The sequence below is a fragment of the Myiozetetes cayanensis genome, unplaced genomic scaffold (assembly GCF_022539395.1).
Source record: "Myiozetetes cayanensis isolate MyiCay16 unplaced genomic scaffold, myiCay2020 scf2-11, whole genome shotgun sequence".
In the NCBI taxonomy this organism is placed as follows: Eukaryota; Metazoa; Chordata; class Aves; order Passeriformes; family Tyrannidae; genus Myiozetetes; species Myiozetetes cayanensis.
This window is the reverse complement of record NW_026087411.1, coordinates 52,029,290-52,047,242: the sequence shown is the minus strand read 5'-3', so window position 1 is coordinate 52,047,242 and position 17,953 is coordinate 52,029,290. Positions and strand designations below refer to the sequence as shown.

The following is a 17,953-nucleotide window of genomic DNA, read 5'->3' as shown; positions in this document are numbered from 1 at the left end:
GTGCTCCCAAAGGACTAAGTTATGTCAGCCATTAAGAATGCAAACCATTTATGGGATTTTCATCCCTTCGTGCATCTGTTTTGCAAATACAGAACTCAAAGCCTTAAGGGGAGATTGTCCACTTAATACTCTCTTAGAGTTAGGACTGTTAAATGGTTATGTACCACTTTCACAAATGTTATCCATTCAGTCTTACTTAAAATCCGATTTAGAGACTCCTTCCCCGTGGTTACTGTACAACTGTTGGTTGGGTGGTGTGAAGTTAGACAAACTGAAACAGAGAATAATAGTTTTTGGGATGCAGGAGAAATATGGTGTTTATGAGGTGGATCAGCCATTGGGTTAACACTTTTTCTGTGTGAACGGCTTGTTGGGTTTTATAAGGTATCTGTCAGCTTGTGCCTGTTCCAAGGGTTTTCTTTATTTACCAGTTCTCATCCTTTCAGCTATTGAATTTGTGTTAAATAAGACAATCATGGGAATAGTGTTTTGTTTTTTTTTTTAATTAATTAATTTGTTTGATATGAAAGCCAACCCTAATAAAAAAAATGAACATAGAGAAAAGATGTCTTGTTAAAACAAGCTTTAAAAGTAACATTGTTCTTAAAAAAAAAAACAACTTTAAAAACATATAAATTCATACCAACCAAACAAAAAAAAACCACCCAACTGTAGAGTGGCATAGAAAAATCTCAGTACAAGGAAAAATTGATTATTCATAAGAAATCAATGATGCCATGTAGACAAAGAGAATAGTTAAAGGCGTGAAAATAATGAGCTGAGGAAGCATTGCTTTGAAGTGTCAGTAGGAAAAAGATAACGTAGGTGGAAATACAGGTGACTATTGTGCTGAGGTTAACTCTCTGGGAAACAGAAACCTCTTCAGACACCTTTGAATTTTTGACACCTTGAAATTTCATCTTGTGATGGTGCTGGTATAAACTATGTTTTACTGTGAATGCATTAAAATTACAATTAAAATACCAAGACTTTATAAGGGAAATAGCTCATTAAGGTGTCCATGAGTACTCCCATGTCTAGCGGTGTTGTGAAAATTGCTTGAACTTTGTTGTGAATTACTTTAAAGTATAGTAATAATGAAGTTAGGGAAACTGGAAAAGTACAGTGGTAGGGAGCTGCCTTTTGTGAAGTTTAACTTCATATGTGTGCTGGTTAGAAAACTGGAGCAAGGAGATGTGAGGGCTGGAGTGGAACCTGCTGAAGGACATACCCCTTGGTAAGAAGTGAAATGTTTTTTTTCACACTTCATACATGTTATGTCACATATTGTCCAGAATGATGATAATAACATCTGGATCGCAGAAGACCAGTCTGACCAGCAACCTGGGACACTGATGTGGCACAGCATAGCCAGTTTTGAACACTTAAGCAGTAAATGCACTTGGTGTCTTGAATATTTTGTATCAGGGGAGATGGCAAGAGCAGTGTCATGCAGGAAGGACTTTATTGTTATGTCAGGTATTGACTCTGCAGAGACCTTGTGCATGTCCAGCTAACTTGTGCATGTAGGACCATGTATTAATGTGCTATCTGTGCAACCCTCTGTCCCACACCACACTGTGTTCCTCTCTGTCCTCTGTGTGTTGTGGCATTCACTGTCTTTTGACCAATGTCCCATCAGTCTCTGAAGTGCCTTCTTATATTCATGAAGTCCTTGGTGCCAAATACAGTCCTGTGACTGGTTCCTTGTATAGGTCATCTCTATGATATATATCCCAAAACTTATGCCTAAACCTGTGCCTTGCAGGCTGTCATTTGCTACCAGGGGGTTACATGAGTGTGCCAAGGAAGGTGTATGGTTGGCCCACAACATGGAGCTTGTCCAGCCTGCTATTTGCAGTGTTTCTCTGGTGCACTGACATGCCTCCCAGAATACGCCCAGACACAGCCAGAGCACGTGATGGGGCCCCCTCACCATCCGTACTTTTGCTCTCTTTTGCTATGTCACCACTTTTGCTAAGGACCTGGAAGGTTTTCTGGCAAGGTGCAGGTAGGTTGGACCAGAAGACCTCGCTGTGGTCCCTTCCAAACTTATCTGCTCTGTGATTCTGAGGTGAGTAAGAAGGACATCAGGATCAGGAGAGAAAAGTGGGGTGGATAGTGGGAAGAATGAGACTAAAGAGGGTGGTCTTCAGCTATATGCCATGATTTACAGGCTGTCCAAATTCCATAATTTCCACAGCTTCCAGAGTTTTTGCCTCTGGGGACTGAAACAATTTCATAGTCCTGCTATGGATTAAGCTATATTATGTATTTCGCTTGAATAGGAAAACAAATTAAATTGTTTCCCTTAAAAAAAACCACCTGGTTCTTGTGATCTTGTGAATGACTCCACAGTTAACACTGGGACTACTTTATGTTCAGCGCTATTATACTTCTGAAAGCAAAATGGTAAAGTGTTTTAAAAGGCTTGTTTTGAGTAAAAGTTCTCCTGTTAAATGTGTGTGTTAGAATAGTTGTATAAAAAAAGAAACCACACAACAAATTCATCATGGTTGTGTGAGTTGGAAAATTCTGGGAAATGCATTTCCTCTGCGGTTGCATTAATGTAGTGAAAACATCTGTATCTGTTAGTAGCAGCAATAAGATTTCTTTTGGGCTTCTCTTTGGAGCTGTTAATGAGTGTGAGGAAATACATGTCTCGAAGTTGGGTCTGCCACCAAACTAGTGAGGCACTGTGTGTGGGGTCTCACAGTCAGGTCTCAGAGAGAGGAGCTCTCCTGGCCACAGTTATGCCATTTTCGGCTGTTTATCCCCCATTTCCCTGCATCTTTTTGCCTTTGTCTTCTCCACAACAGAGATGGCAGACTGGTTTGTGTCCTCCTACACATTTTCACAATTTACAACCCATTTTACTAACTGAAGCTGCTGCTGAAGTTGAGCTTCTAAAGGTCCTATTGCAGTGGTGGAGGCACAGGGGCATCTGTGTGGCTTGCGTTCTTCTGTAAAGATGTTGATATTAGGTGGCTGGAACAAATTTCTCCCATGTGTGGGCTAACTTTACCTCAGTTTTGGTAAAAAAAGTGAGTTTCCAGTAACCAGCTATGCATCTCCTTGAGCCATTTGGGATCCAATGAAGTGAATGTTTTGAGGTCATGTTATTCTCTTACATGTGGCCTAAAGTTTACTAACATAGTGAGTCAGGCTGCCGGATCAGCCTGAAGATGAAATGGGGATTGTTCTCCCACCTCGGTTCCTGTTACCACCCAGCTGCAGAAGAGACAAATGCTCTGCTGTGCATATGGTAGTTTGCTCTGAAGCAGTCATCCCATGTGCTCTGTACTGGAGAGAGCACGTGGTGAGGTGGATGGATTCCCTACAAAGCCTAGCACTGTATGGAGGGAGGGACAAAGGTCTTGTGTGTAGATTCTTCTCAACTGCAGCTTTCAGTAGCCGGATACCAGTGTGCTTTCATTCCTGCCAAAACCCTACTGTGCCTAGGCTAAGCTGTTATTTGCATCAATGAAACAAACAATTTTTCAGTGAGCAGACCTATGGTGACTCAGAAGTTGCTAATTCCTGTTTGAGTACAATTTAAAATGTACTGGCCAGCAGGTCTTAAAGTGTACTTAGTGTAAGGAAAAGCATTAGTAGGCTAAGAAAAATGAATACTGGATTCATCTGGTTTTCTCCACTTTTTGCTTTTGATTTTACCACTTGCTTTTATTTTCTGCTGGAGATATAGTGGTTCTTTGAGCTGTCGGGAAACAACTTGAGAGTATCCAAGAGGAGTGTGTTTTTCAAGACCAGGGTGGAACAGATTCCCTACATTGAAACTTTGGTGAGAGTTTCGTTGTCAGAATTTTGACACAGTACCTGAGGGCAATGCATTATGTTGCTAATAGTCTGTAGGACATGATAATATATCCTAATGGATGTGAAACCATTGTGCACTCATTGCTTGGGTGTAATTAATGAGCCACTCTACGCTGGTGTAATAAAGTAACTTTTGTTGGTGCCCTGTTTCAGCAACTTCTTTGGATTAGTCGTGCTATCAGTTACAAGCCACTAAGAAGAGGAGTTTTTACGGTGTAGGAAGAAGCTGGCAGTGCTTCTAGACCTTCTAAGTCCTGTTGCATCTGTCTCTCATCACAGTCGTTTCTTGCCTCCCATAATGCATATATGCAACTTTAAAGTCACACTGAATGATTATTCTTTTACTGTGCTAAAAGCTCTGTGTTTGCTGACCCTGTCAGTTATGTCTTCACTACTAAAATGATTTTATTAGGTTGTGACAAACATTAGGTTATGTTCACTGGACATGATCGCTGTCAAAAGAGTTTGCATGAATTGGTTCAAGAGCAATCTTTATTTTAAAAAAAATATTTAAAAATGTGCCTTTTTTTTTTTCCTGCCAGTGCAGTAGTTACTACAATATGCTGTGCCAAGCTTTGTGAGTTTAAAATATTTTTGTTTTTGGTGAGATAAGTTGATTGCTAGATTTAGTATTAAAAAATCAGGATGAGAAACAATAACAAGATCTGGGTTGTGCTTGCTGAAGCACTGCTGTGTCAGTTGAGAGCCATTCTAAACTCATTTAATTACCACTGTTTTAAATATAACCAACACCTTTGCACATAATAGTGTATTAGACAAAGAGATGTTTTCTTGTTTCAGTTTGGAGTTTATAGTAGTTCTTAAATGACACTGGGGCAATAAGTGTTGACTAAATGAAAGTGCCTCATTACAATTACAAGATACTGCCATTTTATTTGGCTCATATTTCGTTGCTTATGCTGCACCCAACAGAGGAACACAGGTTGCACCTTGCCACAAGTAGGATATTGTTTGTACTGTGAAGTCAGGGAGGATGTTGTCAGAAATGTCCCTGAAGACATCCTGTAATGTTGGCTAAGAAGCTTTTTGGGTTTGTCTGCCTACAGCAGGTGTGTTCTCTATTTTAATAAATGTGTTTGCATGCATTTGCTGAATGTTGACTTTCATCACATATTCTGTTGATACTCAAGAGTGCCAGGTCTATCTGCACAGAACATATGGATATGCTTTGCTTCCGTCTCATTCATTTAGTTTGCCAAACAAAATCTGTTGAAGCACAGGAAGATTGGTTTTGCAAAGCATAGCTGGTCAATGAGTGATGTAGCTGATTCTTAAAAGAGAAAACCAAAGCCTGAGTGTTGCGTTGTGTGAAGCTACTTCGCCACATGGAACTTAATCCTTGATGCGTACAGAGAATGTACACCAAAGTCAGCAGGAAAAAATGATGTGCATCAGTTTTCTTCTTTTTTTCATCCTTAATCTTTCTCTGGTCAGCAGTCCTGTTATGGTGGTAGCTGGGATTTGCAAAGAGTTACAGCTGAAATTCTGCCAGCAAGGTGTCATGCTACCAGGTGTTTGAGGCCTTGAATATGAGCCCCTGTTTGTGGTTCTGATTCTTCCTTCTTGGAATCCTGTTTTTTTCTCTGGATGAGAAGAGCTATTAAAAAGAAATTTCAACTCTCAGTTTTAGCTGAAAATTTCTAATTAAATACAATTAAATTTTCAGCTATTACAGAATTGCGTTTATCCCAGTTTATTGTATTAATTTATGTCAAATGTGTTTTTGGAGTTCTGATGCAAGTTCACTCATTGTCAACTGAAGGTACAGTTTCTAAGTTGATTTACTCTTGCACGTTTTCCATTTGATGTTAGTATCTCAAGCTGGATTACTAAACCCATGGGAGCAGCTGTGTGATTCACTGTGATCTGTTTCTTAGTATTACTAGAGTCTATTTTTTGCTGTGTTTTTTTAACCAGCCTGTAAAAGCTTTGCTTGTATCTTTGGATGAAATTGATACCACAATTCTATATCAGTGTATAGCTTTCTCTTCTTTCCCACTACCTCTCCAACTACTCTATGTAGAGTTTTGGTTGGTTCCTCCCCCCCCCCCCCCTTTTTTTTTTTTTGGTTGGTTTGGTTTGGTTTTTTAAATCTTGTGTCACTACTGCAGTCTCATAGGAAAGATGACATATTGTGTTTCCTTCTGTAGGCTTCCTCAGGCCTTCAGCCATTTTTGTTTGAGTATTTCAGAGTCAGACATGACTTTGGTGACACTTTTTCCTGAACCTGTTCACCTTTCCCTGAACCTGTATGGATACTGAACATTCATTGCATACTGCTGTGTGAAGAATCACTCCTTTATTGCTTGTTTGGACCTGTTACATACTCGCTTCCTTGGCTCTCCCTAATTCCTGTATTGCAAGAGACAATATACAATATTCTTTCTGTTTTTTCTCTGCCACTTCTGACTTTATAGGTCTATTTATCGTGTCCTTCTCCTCCACAAAATATTTTCTTCTGTTATATGCACTCCATGTCTACTAAGTTTCCTGAAAATATTTTGTGAGGAAAATATGAGTAGGTTTTTCTGGCTTTTGTACAGAGAAGTCTTGCTTTATAAAACTTGTGGAGTGTTGGAAGGATTCAGCAAACTATTTTGACTCTTCCTAATCATACTTTGTGATTGTAAAGTGCTAAAGCTTAGAGTTATCTTCAGATTTACTGTCTGGACCAAGATAATGAGTTCTGCTAGGATGGTCTCAATCAGTGGCTTTGTGGGGAGGACTGATAAAAAGTGTAGCATAACACAAGGCTTGTCAGTCTGAGATTGTATCTATACTGAGCAGCTAAAGGTTAAACACAGTCCTTGTAGCCCTTCTGGTCAGGATAGTTTATAACACAAATTTACCCACGAGTTCTTTTATTACAAGGCAAAGCTTTCAGTTTTGTGTTTAAAAAAAAAAAAAAAAAAAAGCTAAGGGATTTATGGGTGGATTTGAATGGAATGAATGGATTTATTTTGAGGTAACGTGAATGCGTGTGTATGTAGCCTGTTTTTCCAGGCTAAACATATTAGTTGGAAATACTGAAAATAGAAACATGTTGCAAAAGCTTTTCTGTGCAACTGTCAGTCAGAGGGATTACAGAGGGGACAGTAAAGCACTCATTATCAAGGTTGAAGGCTTCACCATTTCCCTCTGTCCTGCTGTGACCTTAATGAGAGAGTTGCCCTTTGCATCCCTGCTGGCAGGCAGAACCCAGCAATTTGTTTGGTACCATCACTGTGTGATGCGGAAGATGAAGAAACTTCTGTGCTATTTTGGCTATTCTAGGCAATGCCTGTCCTCAGCAAAGCTGTGCTTAATGCCTGGTGAGGCAACAGGTTGTGCCTACTTAATTAGGATGCAGATGCTTAGACAGGAAGGTAGAGGAGTTGCTCACAGTTGACATGAGAACTTACTTAATAAACAATCTGGTTTAGGCAGGAGACATTTTTTGATGCTGATAAGAAGAAGCTCTTGCTCTTCAATTATTTTTTTATTTTGACAGTAATTGATACTTCAGATGATGGCAGTGTTATGAGCAATTGTGAAAATTACTCAAGAGTGAAAAAATGGAATGAGGAAGATTTTTTAATCTTTTAGTCTTTGTACTAGATGATAATACAAAGTTCTCTTGAAGGCTTTTGTTTTCTTCACAAGCTTAAGACCTTTGAACTCTTTTCCAGCCCCTAAAAGTGGCTCACACCAATTGATAACTAAACTTTTTTGTTTTGGAAACTTTTGGACAGATAAATGCTAAGAAGAATGATAGCTAAGAAGCAATCAGGCATGTGGATCCTAGAAAGTCAGTTCTTACCTAGGCTCAAATTATTACTGAAATAAGTTTCCACTAACTGCTCTAGAGTTAATTTTTTTTTCATCCTTTTAAAGAACCTTTGAATTCCTTTGTTAAAGTCTTCACTGGTTCTGTTTGTCTGTAATATTGCAGGAGGAGAATGGCATCTGTGATGTTACAGTGTAATGACCTTCCCACTGCGTTCTATATTAAAGAAAGTTATATTTGTTTTCTTCTCCTTAAACTTCTTTGTTTATTTCTTTTCACCCTGTAGCTGTCCTACTGAGCTACTTCAGCTTTTCAGACTACCTTGCAGACCCTTTTCCCTTACTTTCACTTGCCTTCTCAGGGATTCGTTCATCTGGTTATGAAGTAGTTTTCTCTTTCTAGTGTTCATTTACTGCCTTGACTCTGACCTGCTTTCTCTTTGAATAGTTTTTTCCACTCCTGGAAATAGAGAAAAAGGTGGGAGGAAGCTATTACAATAACTGTTATAAAATGGTGTGGAATTTAAATGATATTATAATGGCATGTACAGGGGGATGTGTCAGAGATTGTCATAGAGCTGATGATCTTTCGAACCTTGGGAGGGAGGGATTGTAGCTGATATGTGCAAGGAACTTTTGAAGACTAAAAGTGACAACTGAATAGACCCTGAAGAGGAGATCAGAATAAGAAGGAACTTTGTTAGATAGGAAGGCCAGTTTTAAGGTGATGAGGCAAAAAGGCTTTGGCAGTCCCACACCTAACCGGCTATCCAAGAGAGCCCCTCAATGGGATGAAGGCTGTACTTGAACCTTGGTTTTACGCTGCGTTGCCAGGTGCTGTCTGTTTGTTAGAATTGCCCAAGAGAGAGGAGGGTACATGATCATAATAATAAGGTTTTATTATCTTTGATAGTGACCAGTGATCCCTGTGATAGTGCTGTGTGAAGGAAAAGGTCTTGTACTTATGAGTTTTTCCTCTCTTCAAGTGGCTTGTACTCCTCCTGCTTCCTCGGGTCAACTTCTGACATTTTATGAGCTACCCTGAGAATCTGTTCAAGTTCCTGAACAAATGGAAAGTAATCCTGTCCCATTCCAGTTTCCTGTCGCCAGTCCTTCCTCAGTTCCTTGCCCTGCCTATCTGCCTTGCTCTCTGCCTCCTCTGCCCCCACCATGTTGGAGTACATAGACTCTGTGTAGACTCTCTGGTATCACAAGAGAAAAGAGTGAGGAAGAGTGGGATAGTGGGAGTAAAAAAGGGATGACCTGTGTTTGTAAGACATTAGGTAATCGTTGCTTTACGGTAGATAAATTATTTGGTATTGTCCAACACAGGTAGAGCAAAAGGTGTGAAACTGTTTAACAACTCTACTCATGAAACACACTTCTCTAGTTCTTGAGGTGCCAGATATCTCATTGCTGAATGGCTGACATCTCTCAACAATAGAAATGCTAATTCTCTCTGAATAGTAAACTGATATTTATGGCTGAGACTCAAGCCTCCCGCTTAATTCCCTCAAAGTTGTTTCTTTTTTGCTCTCAATTCTTACACAAAATAACTTTCTTGATCTTGGAAACAGACTGAGATTGCTATCAGTGCAAATCTCTAAGTGTAAGCTCTGTCCTAGTGTTTTTGAATGAATGCAAGGTATTGAATGTCTTCTGGGGTGCTTTGCATGATGGTTATTTTAGACAGAACAGTCTAGACAGTTGTTAGTATCTGTTGCACATCTCTATACCTGCCAAAATTTGGGAGGGAGTTTTGTTCAAGTTACACTGCTGTTCCTCAGAAGGATTTTCACAATATGAATAACACTAACTAGACTAGTCTCTCTCTCACTCGCTCTCCCTCCCAAAAAAATCACTCCTACTAGTGTTGTAAAACCTGACTAACATTCTGCAATTGCTGTTTCTGTTTTCACCTTTCCTTGTTCTCTAGCAATTATGTAAGTAGGAAGGACCTTCTTTCATGCATGGTTTTGATGTATGTGCAAGAAATAATATAAATGCACATACAGTTGAGCCAAATGCTTTTTAAACACACTGAGCATAAAATGAATAGTTAAACTTTCAGAAGGGCTCTTCAGTGGGCTCTCCAATGTCAGTCTTAATTGTATTTTTTTTGGAAATAGAGAAAACTACTTTCTTGCTTGACCCTGCTAATATTGCACTGTTGAAAATGACCTATCATGTAAGAAAGTGTCTCTGTAAGTAATGCAGACTTGCTTTTTATAGTCTTTAATTCATCTAAGTTTCTCAGAAATACCCAGACAGTGCTAATGGGCAATACCAAGTCTCCATGAGGTTCCGAAGTTCATGAAGAAAATATGTGGAAAGAACATGGATGTTTGGAAGAAGGAAAAAATGAGCAATTCATTTAGATTACTAGTGACATTTGAATGCTGACTTTTAAAACTTTACTTAAATATTATTTAAATTTCTTGAACTGGATTATGAGTGCTTTTTCCTCCCTTCTCCCTTCCTGCTTTCAAGTTTCATTTGCATATGATATTTAAACACTTCATTCATACGATGGAAAGTTAAACAATAGGCTATAAACATGGTTGCAATCTCAATTAAAATGTGTAACATTTTACCATATGTTTCTTAGTAAACATAATAGCACTAATGTTAGTAAGCTCATCTTAAACCATCAGTGAACCTGAGTTTGTGGGTCTATCTTCACTTCCTGCTTTGCATAGTTTTGGTCACTTTAATAAATGTCTAGCTGAGCAGCTGTACCACTATGTTGGCTGTTTTGAGGCAACATTTGTGCAATTTTGTAATATTTTGTGTTGTGAAATATAGTCCTATAGTGTCAGTCTTGCTTTTAAGGACTCTTATTTTAAAAAAGTATTTTAGAGGTAGCTCTTCAAGTCGTAATAGGCCTGCAAGCATGAATTAAAAAAGCACAGGCAGGCTGAAAGCCATAGTTGTATTTCTGCAGGACAATATATACATTTCAGTCTCTGTGTTTTAACAGGGAATGAGGTTCTAGAAAGTTGAGACAACACCTAAAGGATAGTAGGCAAAAGCCACACTGCATGAAAAAAACTTTAAAAATAAAAACTACACTGTATGCTGAATGAAGTGTTTTATTTTAGGTGTTTGTGTAACTTGTGATGGAAACTATGGGCTTACAAGGGCAAATGATGGGAAACAGTGGTCTGCAAGGCAGCAATAAAAATTGGGAATGCCAAATATGTGGACTGTGTGTAGCCTTGGTTGAGAATTTGTTTTGAAAAAATAAATTGTTAAACAATGAAGGCCAGATATTTTTTATTATTTTTCCTGGGAAAAGAGTTTGTATAGACTAAGGGAGAATTTGGTGCCTGTGGGAAAAAGAACAGTGGACTCAATTTTCAAAATTTATGCAGCTTTGCCAAGACAGATGGGAAGAAACAAGAGTGCCCCCAAGTAACTGTAACCCTGGGAGACTGCTTATCTTGCATGCAGGTTTTCCCATTCATAATTATCCTTAAAAATCAAACTGTGTGCATCGGTAGCTCTGCATGCGGAGGAGTCAAGTTTACCAAGCCAGATGTTGATTTACTGTAATAATTAAACTTACCCAAGTCATGTAAAGGGGTGTCTGTCCTTATTAACTTATGGGTGAGCATTGGAAAGGCAAGTGATGTGTGTTAAGTCAGCCCATGCCTTTTGGAGTCAGTCATCTGCAGATCTGCTGTGACTGGGCACCGCAAGGTAGCAGTGGCTGCTCATGCCGCTGCTATGAAGTGAATATATTTCATGTGACTCCGAGTCCTCCTTGTGATCTGTGTCAAATGTTTTCTTGGTGGTAGAGTATACTGGGAGTACTTGTTTTCCAGGCTGCCGCTGCAACTTCATGAGTGGAACTGAGTGCTTCTCTTTTGGCTCTCATCTCTTTGTACTTCAGGATGCTGTTTGTGTTTCTCATCTGCTGCGTTTGATATCCTGTCCATCTCAGTGATTTCCTTTTGAAGCAGCATAGTGAATAAACATCCTTTATACAGCTAAATGTTATGTTTTTAATGGAATGGTGAAACAGTGCAGCTATTGTGGATGATACACAGTAGATGTCAAATGTGCAATCTGAATTTTTGCTCAAGTGAACTGTTTTCAATGAACATGGTGTATTTCTCTAAAACAGATCTATTTGGGTCTGTTCCTTTTGCTCTACCCAATATGTTGAAGGGGAGCAGAGCATCAACAGCACTACATCATCTTTAAAATAACACATCCATCCAGATTTTCCTCCCAGATTGTTGCTGCTCACAGGGTCTTTAACAACAGAGGAAATGAGCAGAATACACACGAAAACAGGATTAACACATGAAGTTTAGTTAAGATGAAAACCAGAAACCCTTTCTGTAATCACTGGGGAAAACCTACTGCGGAGAACAGGATTATAGAATCACATTTTAAAGTGGGGATTTGGGGGATGTTGCTGGGACAAAATACTCTAAGCTGTTTTAAAAATACTTCTAGATAGAAAAAATGAATTAGATTTCTTGTTTGTATGTGTTGTTGATCCTTAGCAAGGGGAAGGAATGGCGGCTTCAGGAAGCTGCAGGGTCTCATGAATCAAGGGAATAATGAGATTTGAGCCAAACATCATTTTGATTGCTTTGCCTTTAATTTTTTTCATGTTCCTTCTCATCAGTTATTGCTTTTGTTGCTTCGCTTGTTTAACTAGGCTTTGGACAAGATCTTTGTTCTTGCCTTGACTTGGATTTTTTTTTCTCTTTTGTTTTTGTCAGTCGTTATTTTTTGTTGTTGTTGCTTTGCATGCCCTTCAGGGTTTTGGTTTACCCTGATAGCTGACTCTATGTATGCCCTTTGGTCACTTTGCCTGTTCAGACACCAGAGGCATATTCTTAACTGATGAGGTTGATCCACGAGGAGGAAGGCTGTGCATTGACTTAGGTGGCCCAAAGTTCCACGTAATTTATATGCTCAGTTTCTGTGCCCCTTCTATGCAACAACCTTAGGTGCACTGCCAGATTCTTTCATAATTCCACATTGTGTATTTCATGAACTTGCATTTTCTGCCTTTTATAGGGTGGTGGAGTTTTTTTCTCTCTTTTTGTTTTGTTTGTTTTTGATGTCCCTTTCTTTCTCTTTTGTGTTTTGGTAGGCCTGGATGACTGCCTGCAGCAGTATGTCCACAAATTTGAACGGGAGAAGATTAATGGTGAACAACTCCTACAGATTTCTCACCAGGACCTTGAAGACTTGGGTATCTCACGGATTGGACACCAGGAACTGGTTCTAGAGGCTGTGGACCTCCTGTGTGCACTGGTTAGTTAAGTGGTGATTTGACATGCAAAGAATTTCCTAAAGCGCTCTTTTTGGGTGAATAATCAAGGTGAGACTGATAAAACCAGAATACCTTTGTCCCCTGCTTTCTGTTACACATCACGATAAAAGGAAACAGTAAGAACTTGTTTAATTCTTCTAAGTTTTGTATTAATAGCTCTTTAACTTTTTCCTAATAAGAGGCAACTTTAATTCATTTGGTTGTACTTCCAAAGGTAGAAGCTGTCCAAGTGGCATTGTTAGTCTTGTGGCTCCTGTTAGTGAACAGAGCAATTAAAATAGAGTGAGTTTGTTTTAGAAGATAGAAGGCATATTGTTAAAATGACAGGAGCCAGAAGTTCCTCACATCAGTTGAAATAGGTTTAGGGCAGTTCTGTAGCAAACATATGAAGTGAAGAAAAATTAAGTCTTGGAATGAGGAATGTTTTGGTACCTCAGTTACCGTGTAGTTGAACACTCACTGGATTCAGAACTCAAGCTGTTCCTTTGTCTTACTCCTGATATATCACTGAAGATACTTATAAAACAAATACTCTGTAAAGAATAAATATATTTTGGATTGTTTTGCTAGTTCAGACTTTATTTAAAAGCAATAGTTCGAACACACTCTTGAAGGCATGTTTGGTGTAATGCAGTCAATGAGCAGCAGAGGTATATATAATTACATCAGGGAGAAGGGTGGGAAAGCCTGCCCGGTGATTCCTTGGCCAGCACTGGCTCATCTTCTCTTCATTAGGCAAGGCTTGCTGCACTGAGCATACTCCTCTTAAAGTGGAGAGTCTTTATTACCTGTATGATATGCTTTATTTGCTGCAGAGAGGTGCCATAGGGATCATTCCTACTCTGTGACCAGGAACAAATTGGATAGCCTGTACTGAAAGAAGCATATTTAATGAAATCTCTTCATGCACTCTGCATGTTTTGCGAAGAGTTGCTCTTGTATTTGAAAAACATTTTATTTCCTTTACATATTTGATCTGTCAAAAATTAACACCTAACTAGAAAATCTAATAGAAGAACATGATTAGGCTGAAATGCAGTTTATGGTGTGGGAGGGGATAGTCTGTTGGGCAAGTGAAGGGGTCTGGTGAGTTAGTAAAGTACTGTGGACTGTATACAGTCCTGTCTGAAGTAATCTGTGTGGCAGTCCCTGAAGGCGCTCTTTTCTTTCAAAAATATTAGAATAAAGTGAACAAAGCTGGACAACTGCCAGAATTTAAAGCTGTGTTTTATCTCCTACAATTTCCTTCTAATTTCCTTTGTAGACAAAAGTTTTGACCTCAGACCCATTTCTGGAAATCCTTTGTGAAATGTAGCTCAAGTTAATGCATTAGACAGCTATTGCATACTACAGCTGAAATGTCCTTGTTCCCTTTTTCAGAGGTGGAGAAAGAATTCCGATGTTTTAGGTATGCCCTTTGCCATCTTATTGATGCCCCTTCTCTTAAGTTTTTGGAATTGTATAAAACCACTGTTGATTTTCTTTCCAAGGGGATGCTAAATTCTAGTGACAGCCAGTTTTTTATTTTGCTCTCTCTTGTTTTTGTTGAGAATAAAGGTTTCTGGATTCCACCTGTGTTAGTTCTTTGAAAGTAGGAATGTGTGTAATTTAGTGTATGTGTGAGTACATATCGTGATATTTCCCTGACTTTTGCAGTCTTGAAAGTAAAGGAACTATTTTTGGATTTTATCTTTTTTTCTTTTTTTGTCTCCCAGCACCCCCACTGTGGTATTAGCTCACACTGTGGAAACGTGGCATTGGCTAGACCAGTCTGAGGTCACACTTTCAAAGTTGTTGTTCTTGGCGGAGAAGGGCTGAGAGGGGGTTTTGGTAGTTTCCCAGATGTGGAGTTCTCAAGAAGAATTTCCCTTTTTATCTAGTTTTGCCTTGGCAGTTTTCCAAATGAGTTTCCTTCAGATCAGTGGTTTGGTTCCTTCACAGCACGAGAACACGTGTGGCTCTAAAGGCAGCTAGGTAGCTTATTTGGAACATCTTTCTCCTGCTGAAATCTTTTCAAGCAGTCACCTTACAGACCTCTGTTCCAGCCTCAGTAGATCAGTCACAAAAATGTAGTGTGAAGGTAGTCCTTGCCTTGAGAAAGGACACCAAATACACCTGTTTTTTTATTTAGTTTTTAGAGCATTTGAGTATTATTTGCCAGTGCCAAGCTGAACATACATCTGGAAGTTATGGTGTGAAAGAAGTTAATTCATCTTTCTCTGCTGCTTTCATGATGAAGCAGTATTCCCTCATCTCCTCACAGCAGTGGCCACATGCACAACATCCTGAAGAGGTGGCAGGAGAGTGTGGACTGGGATTAAAAAATGAAAGTTTCCTCTGAGCACACATTTCTTTTGCTCTCAAGCTGGTCTGACAGAGTTTTCTGAATGGGTGTTGAAGACTTATTTGAGGAATTTAGAGGATATACCAAAGGATCTGAATTCCCCAGAGGGAGAAAAAACTCATCAACTTGAGTACCTACATGTTTTTGTCAACAGTATTTGCTCTGGGGGTAAAGGGATGGAAGAAAGACATTTCTGAGTTGACTTCGAAGTATTTGGGGAAGGGGGGAACAAACATACATAACTATGCTTTTCAAACCACAAAAGCAGGGATAGAAATCCAGAAAAAAAGCTTTTTGGGGCTTAATGCTTCCATTATATTATATTTGTTAACAGGAAACTATGCAAAACTTTTGACTTTTAATGTGTTCTTTGGATTTGATTTTTGAGTCTTTACTTACACTGTGTGATGGGAGAGTTTCAAAGTAAAAAAAGTGAATTTTTCTTGAGGTTAGAATGAAGAGATACTAGTTTTATACAATTAAGAAACACCACTAAGAAACTCATAAACCAAAAAGAACATAGTTGTGCTTTTGATAATTTCACTCATAGCAATGTTCTGCCAGCATATTCGCAGTGTAGCAAAATACAACATCATAACATGAAATATTCATACATGCCTTAGTGCCTAATCCTTGTCAAAGGATATCTGTGCACTGCCTCGTGAGATTTCAGTTTTTCTAGATGTTTCAAATCTAGTGCTGCTTATTAGGAAATTTGTTACTCCAAAGGATTCTTTAGGAGGCATTTTTGTTAAAAGGACAAGAGCAAGAATGAGTGACTGTGACAACACCTTGCATTAACTCTAGTATTTATACAGGCATGAAGTGACTTGGATCAGCTTCTGAGCAGGCATTCAGTCTGGTTTTATTCATCTTTTTCACAGAACAGGCTTTCAGTTGGATCAGCCAGCAGATCCAGCTCATCACATTGTGGGATGTGAACATGGCTGTAGAAGGGCAGGGGATGCTGTCCCTGGGCAGCGGGAGGGCTCTGTGTCAGCCCAGATCAGCTCTGGCACAACTGCTATGCTCTTTTGACTTCAGTTAGCTACGTTTTTTATTTACTTTATGCTGGCTGCCTGACCTTGAGCAATTATGTGGTGAGATTACTTTTTCTCATTAAATGTGGTGGAGCTTAGAAAGAGTGTGCTTTTGTGCACATGTGCTCTCTGGTGCACGTGTGGGTGCTGCCTCTCACTCGAGCCCTGCATGTGGCTCCCCAGGTTAATGAGTAATAACCTGGGAATGTTTGACATTGGGTGCTCTTGACTGCTGGCTTCAGCCTGTGTTTTGATTAAAGCAACTTTGATGTTTTAAATCAGGAGTGATAGGAAAATGTAACCTGTTTCTTTGGTTCGTGAGAAACATCTAAACCCTTTTGGTTGCTTAAATAATAATTTGTTAACTGTTGTAGCCTCAGTCCTGTAGAAGTATTTCAAGGAAAGCCTGCTAAGCTTTGTGCTTGGACTGTGTGTCAGTGTGTCAGCTGTTTGGTGTGCTACCACGATATCAACATTACTATCTGTCCTGAACCGGGGCATGGTTCCACGAAAAGTTAAATTAATCCATATCACCTGCTGTCTCCACCGCCTCCTGTCCTCTGATTAGTGATCTTTTGTGCTTGCACTCACCTGACCCTGAAGTGAGCTACTTCAGGAAGCTAAACCAGTAAAAAGAAGGGATTAGATTCCTTTGAATGGTTTAGATCCCTAAACCAGCCTTCCCAGCAAACAGACTGGATACTGCAAGTGAAGGAGCAGAAAAATAACAGAAATATTTGGTGATGTGTGAGGCGTTCAAGACAGTGTCAGCTTGGATGGAAGCATTGCTATATGGTGAAGGGGTAGAATACTTTCCGTGTGTTAGAACAGACAACTGAGGACAATGGCTTGCCCCTGGAGCAGAGGTGGCTTGGGTTGTGATGATGCATTGTTCTGGGGGAGTTCATTCATCAAGACTGATCAATAGTTGGATAACTTGATTTCCTGATACTGAAGAGCTGCATGCTCCCTGTTGTGTTGGATAGGCATAGTGCTTAGTCAGGACTTTTCCTAGAGCACAGGCTGTTGGTTTAGATAGCTCTGGTGCACTCTGTAGAATCTTTGGGGGAAGTTGCAGGAGAGCTTAGAGTGATGGCTGTTAGAGCTGGGCTGTGACATGCTCTTGGTAGTCTGTTGGGTAGACCAGTTGCAGTTACGAGCTGCAGCCCCTGCATCTCTAGAGGCAACACCTGTGCTGGTGAGGCCTACCTCAAAACTGATGTAGAGACAGATTTATTTAAAAAACTATCTGATCTGGAAAAGTCACACCAGACTCATATGCTGTGTAAATAAGGCATTTGAATAAGAGGTGTGATAAGGACTATGTGAATGTTTTAGGGCCAAAACCAAACTCTTACCTGGTATATCAACATGTACCTTCTTAAATGGTGGTGCCATTTCTAATCTCAAATACCTGCAGATAGCTGTCACAATTTCTGCATCTGAATGACAGAAAGAAAGACCTGGAGATAATTATATGAAGACTCAAGTTCTGATCAGAGTTATTAGGTGGTTATACCTCTGCACAGAAAAGGTATTTTGTATTTTCTGTCCCTTTAAGGAAGGAGGGGATCAGTGTTCTCCAAATCCCCTCTTTAAGAGGGGATTTTCTGATACGTGACTACTTTCTTGTGGTCATAGGAACTT

The 17,953-nt window shown here is 39.5% G+C and overlaps 1 protein-coding gene across 3 annotated transcripts in view; it reads left to right on the top strand.

Moving 5' to 3' along the window:
* Nucleotides 1-17,953, top strand: part of CNKSR3 (CNKSR family member 3) — a 56,842-nt gene that overhangs the window by 15,793 nt on the left and 23,096 nt on the right. For all 3 annotated transcript variants that reach the window (XM_050314737.1, XM_050314738.1, XM_050314739.1), the window contains one exon: nucleotides 12,740-12,903. In XM_050314737.1, the coding sequence (XP_050170694.1) occupies nucleotides 12,740-12,903 (164 nt within the window). The remainder of the gene's footprint in view (nucleotides 1-12,739; nucleotides 12,904-17,953) is intronic.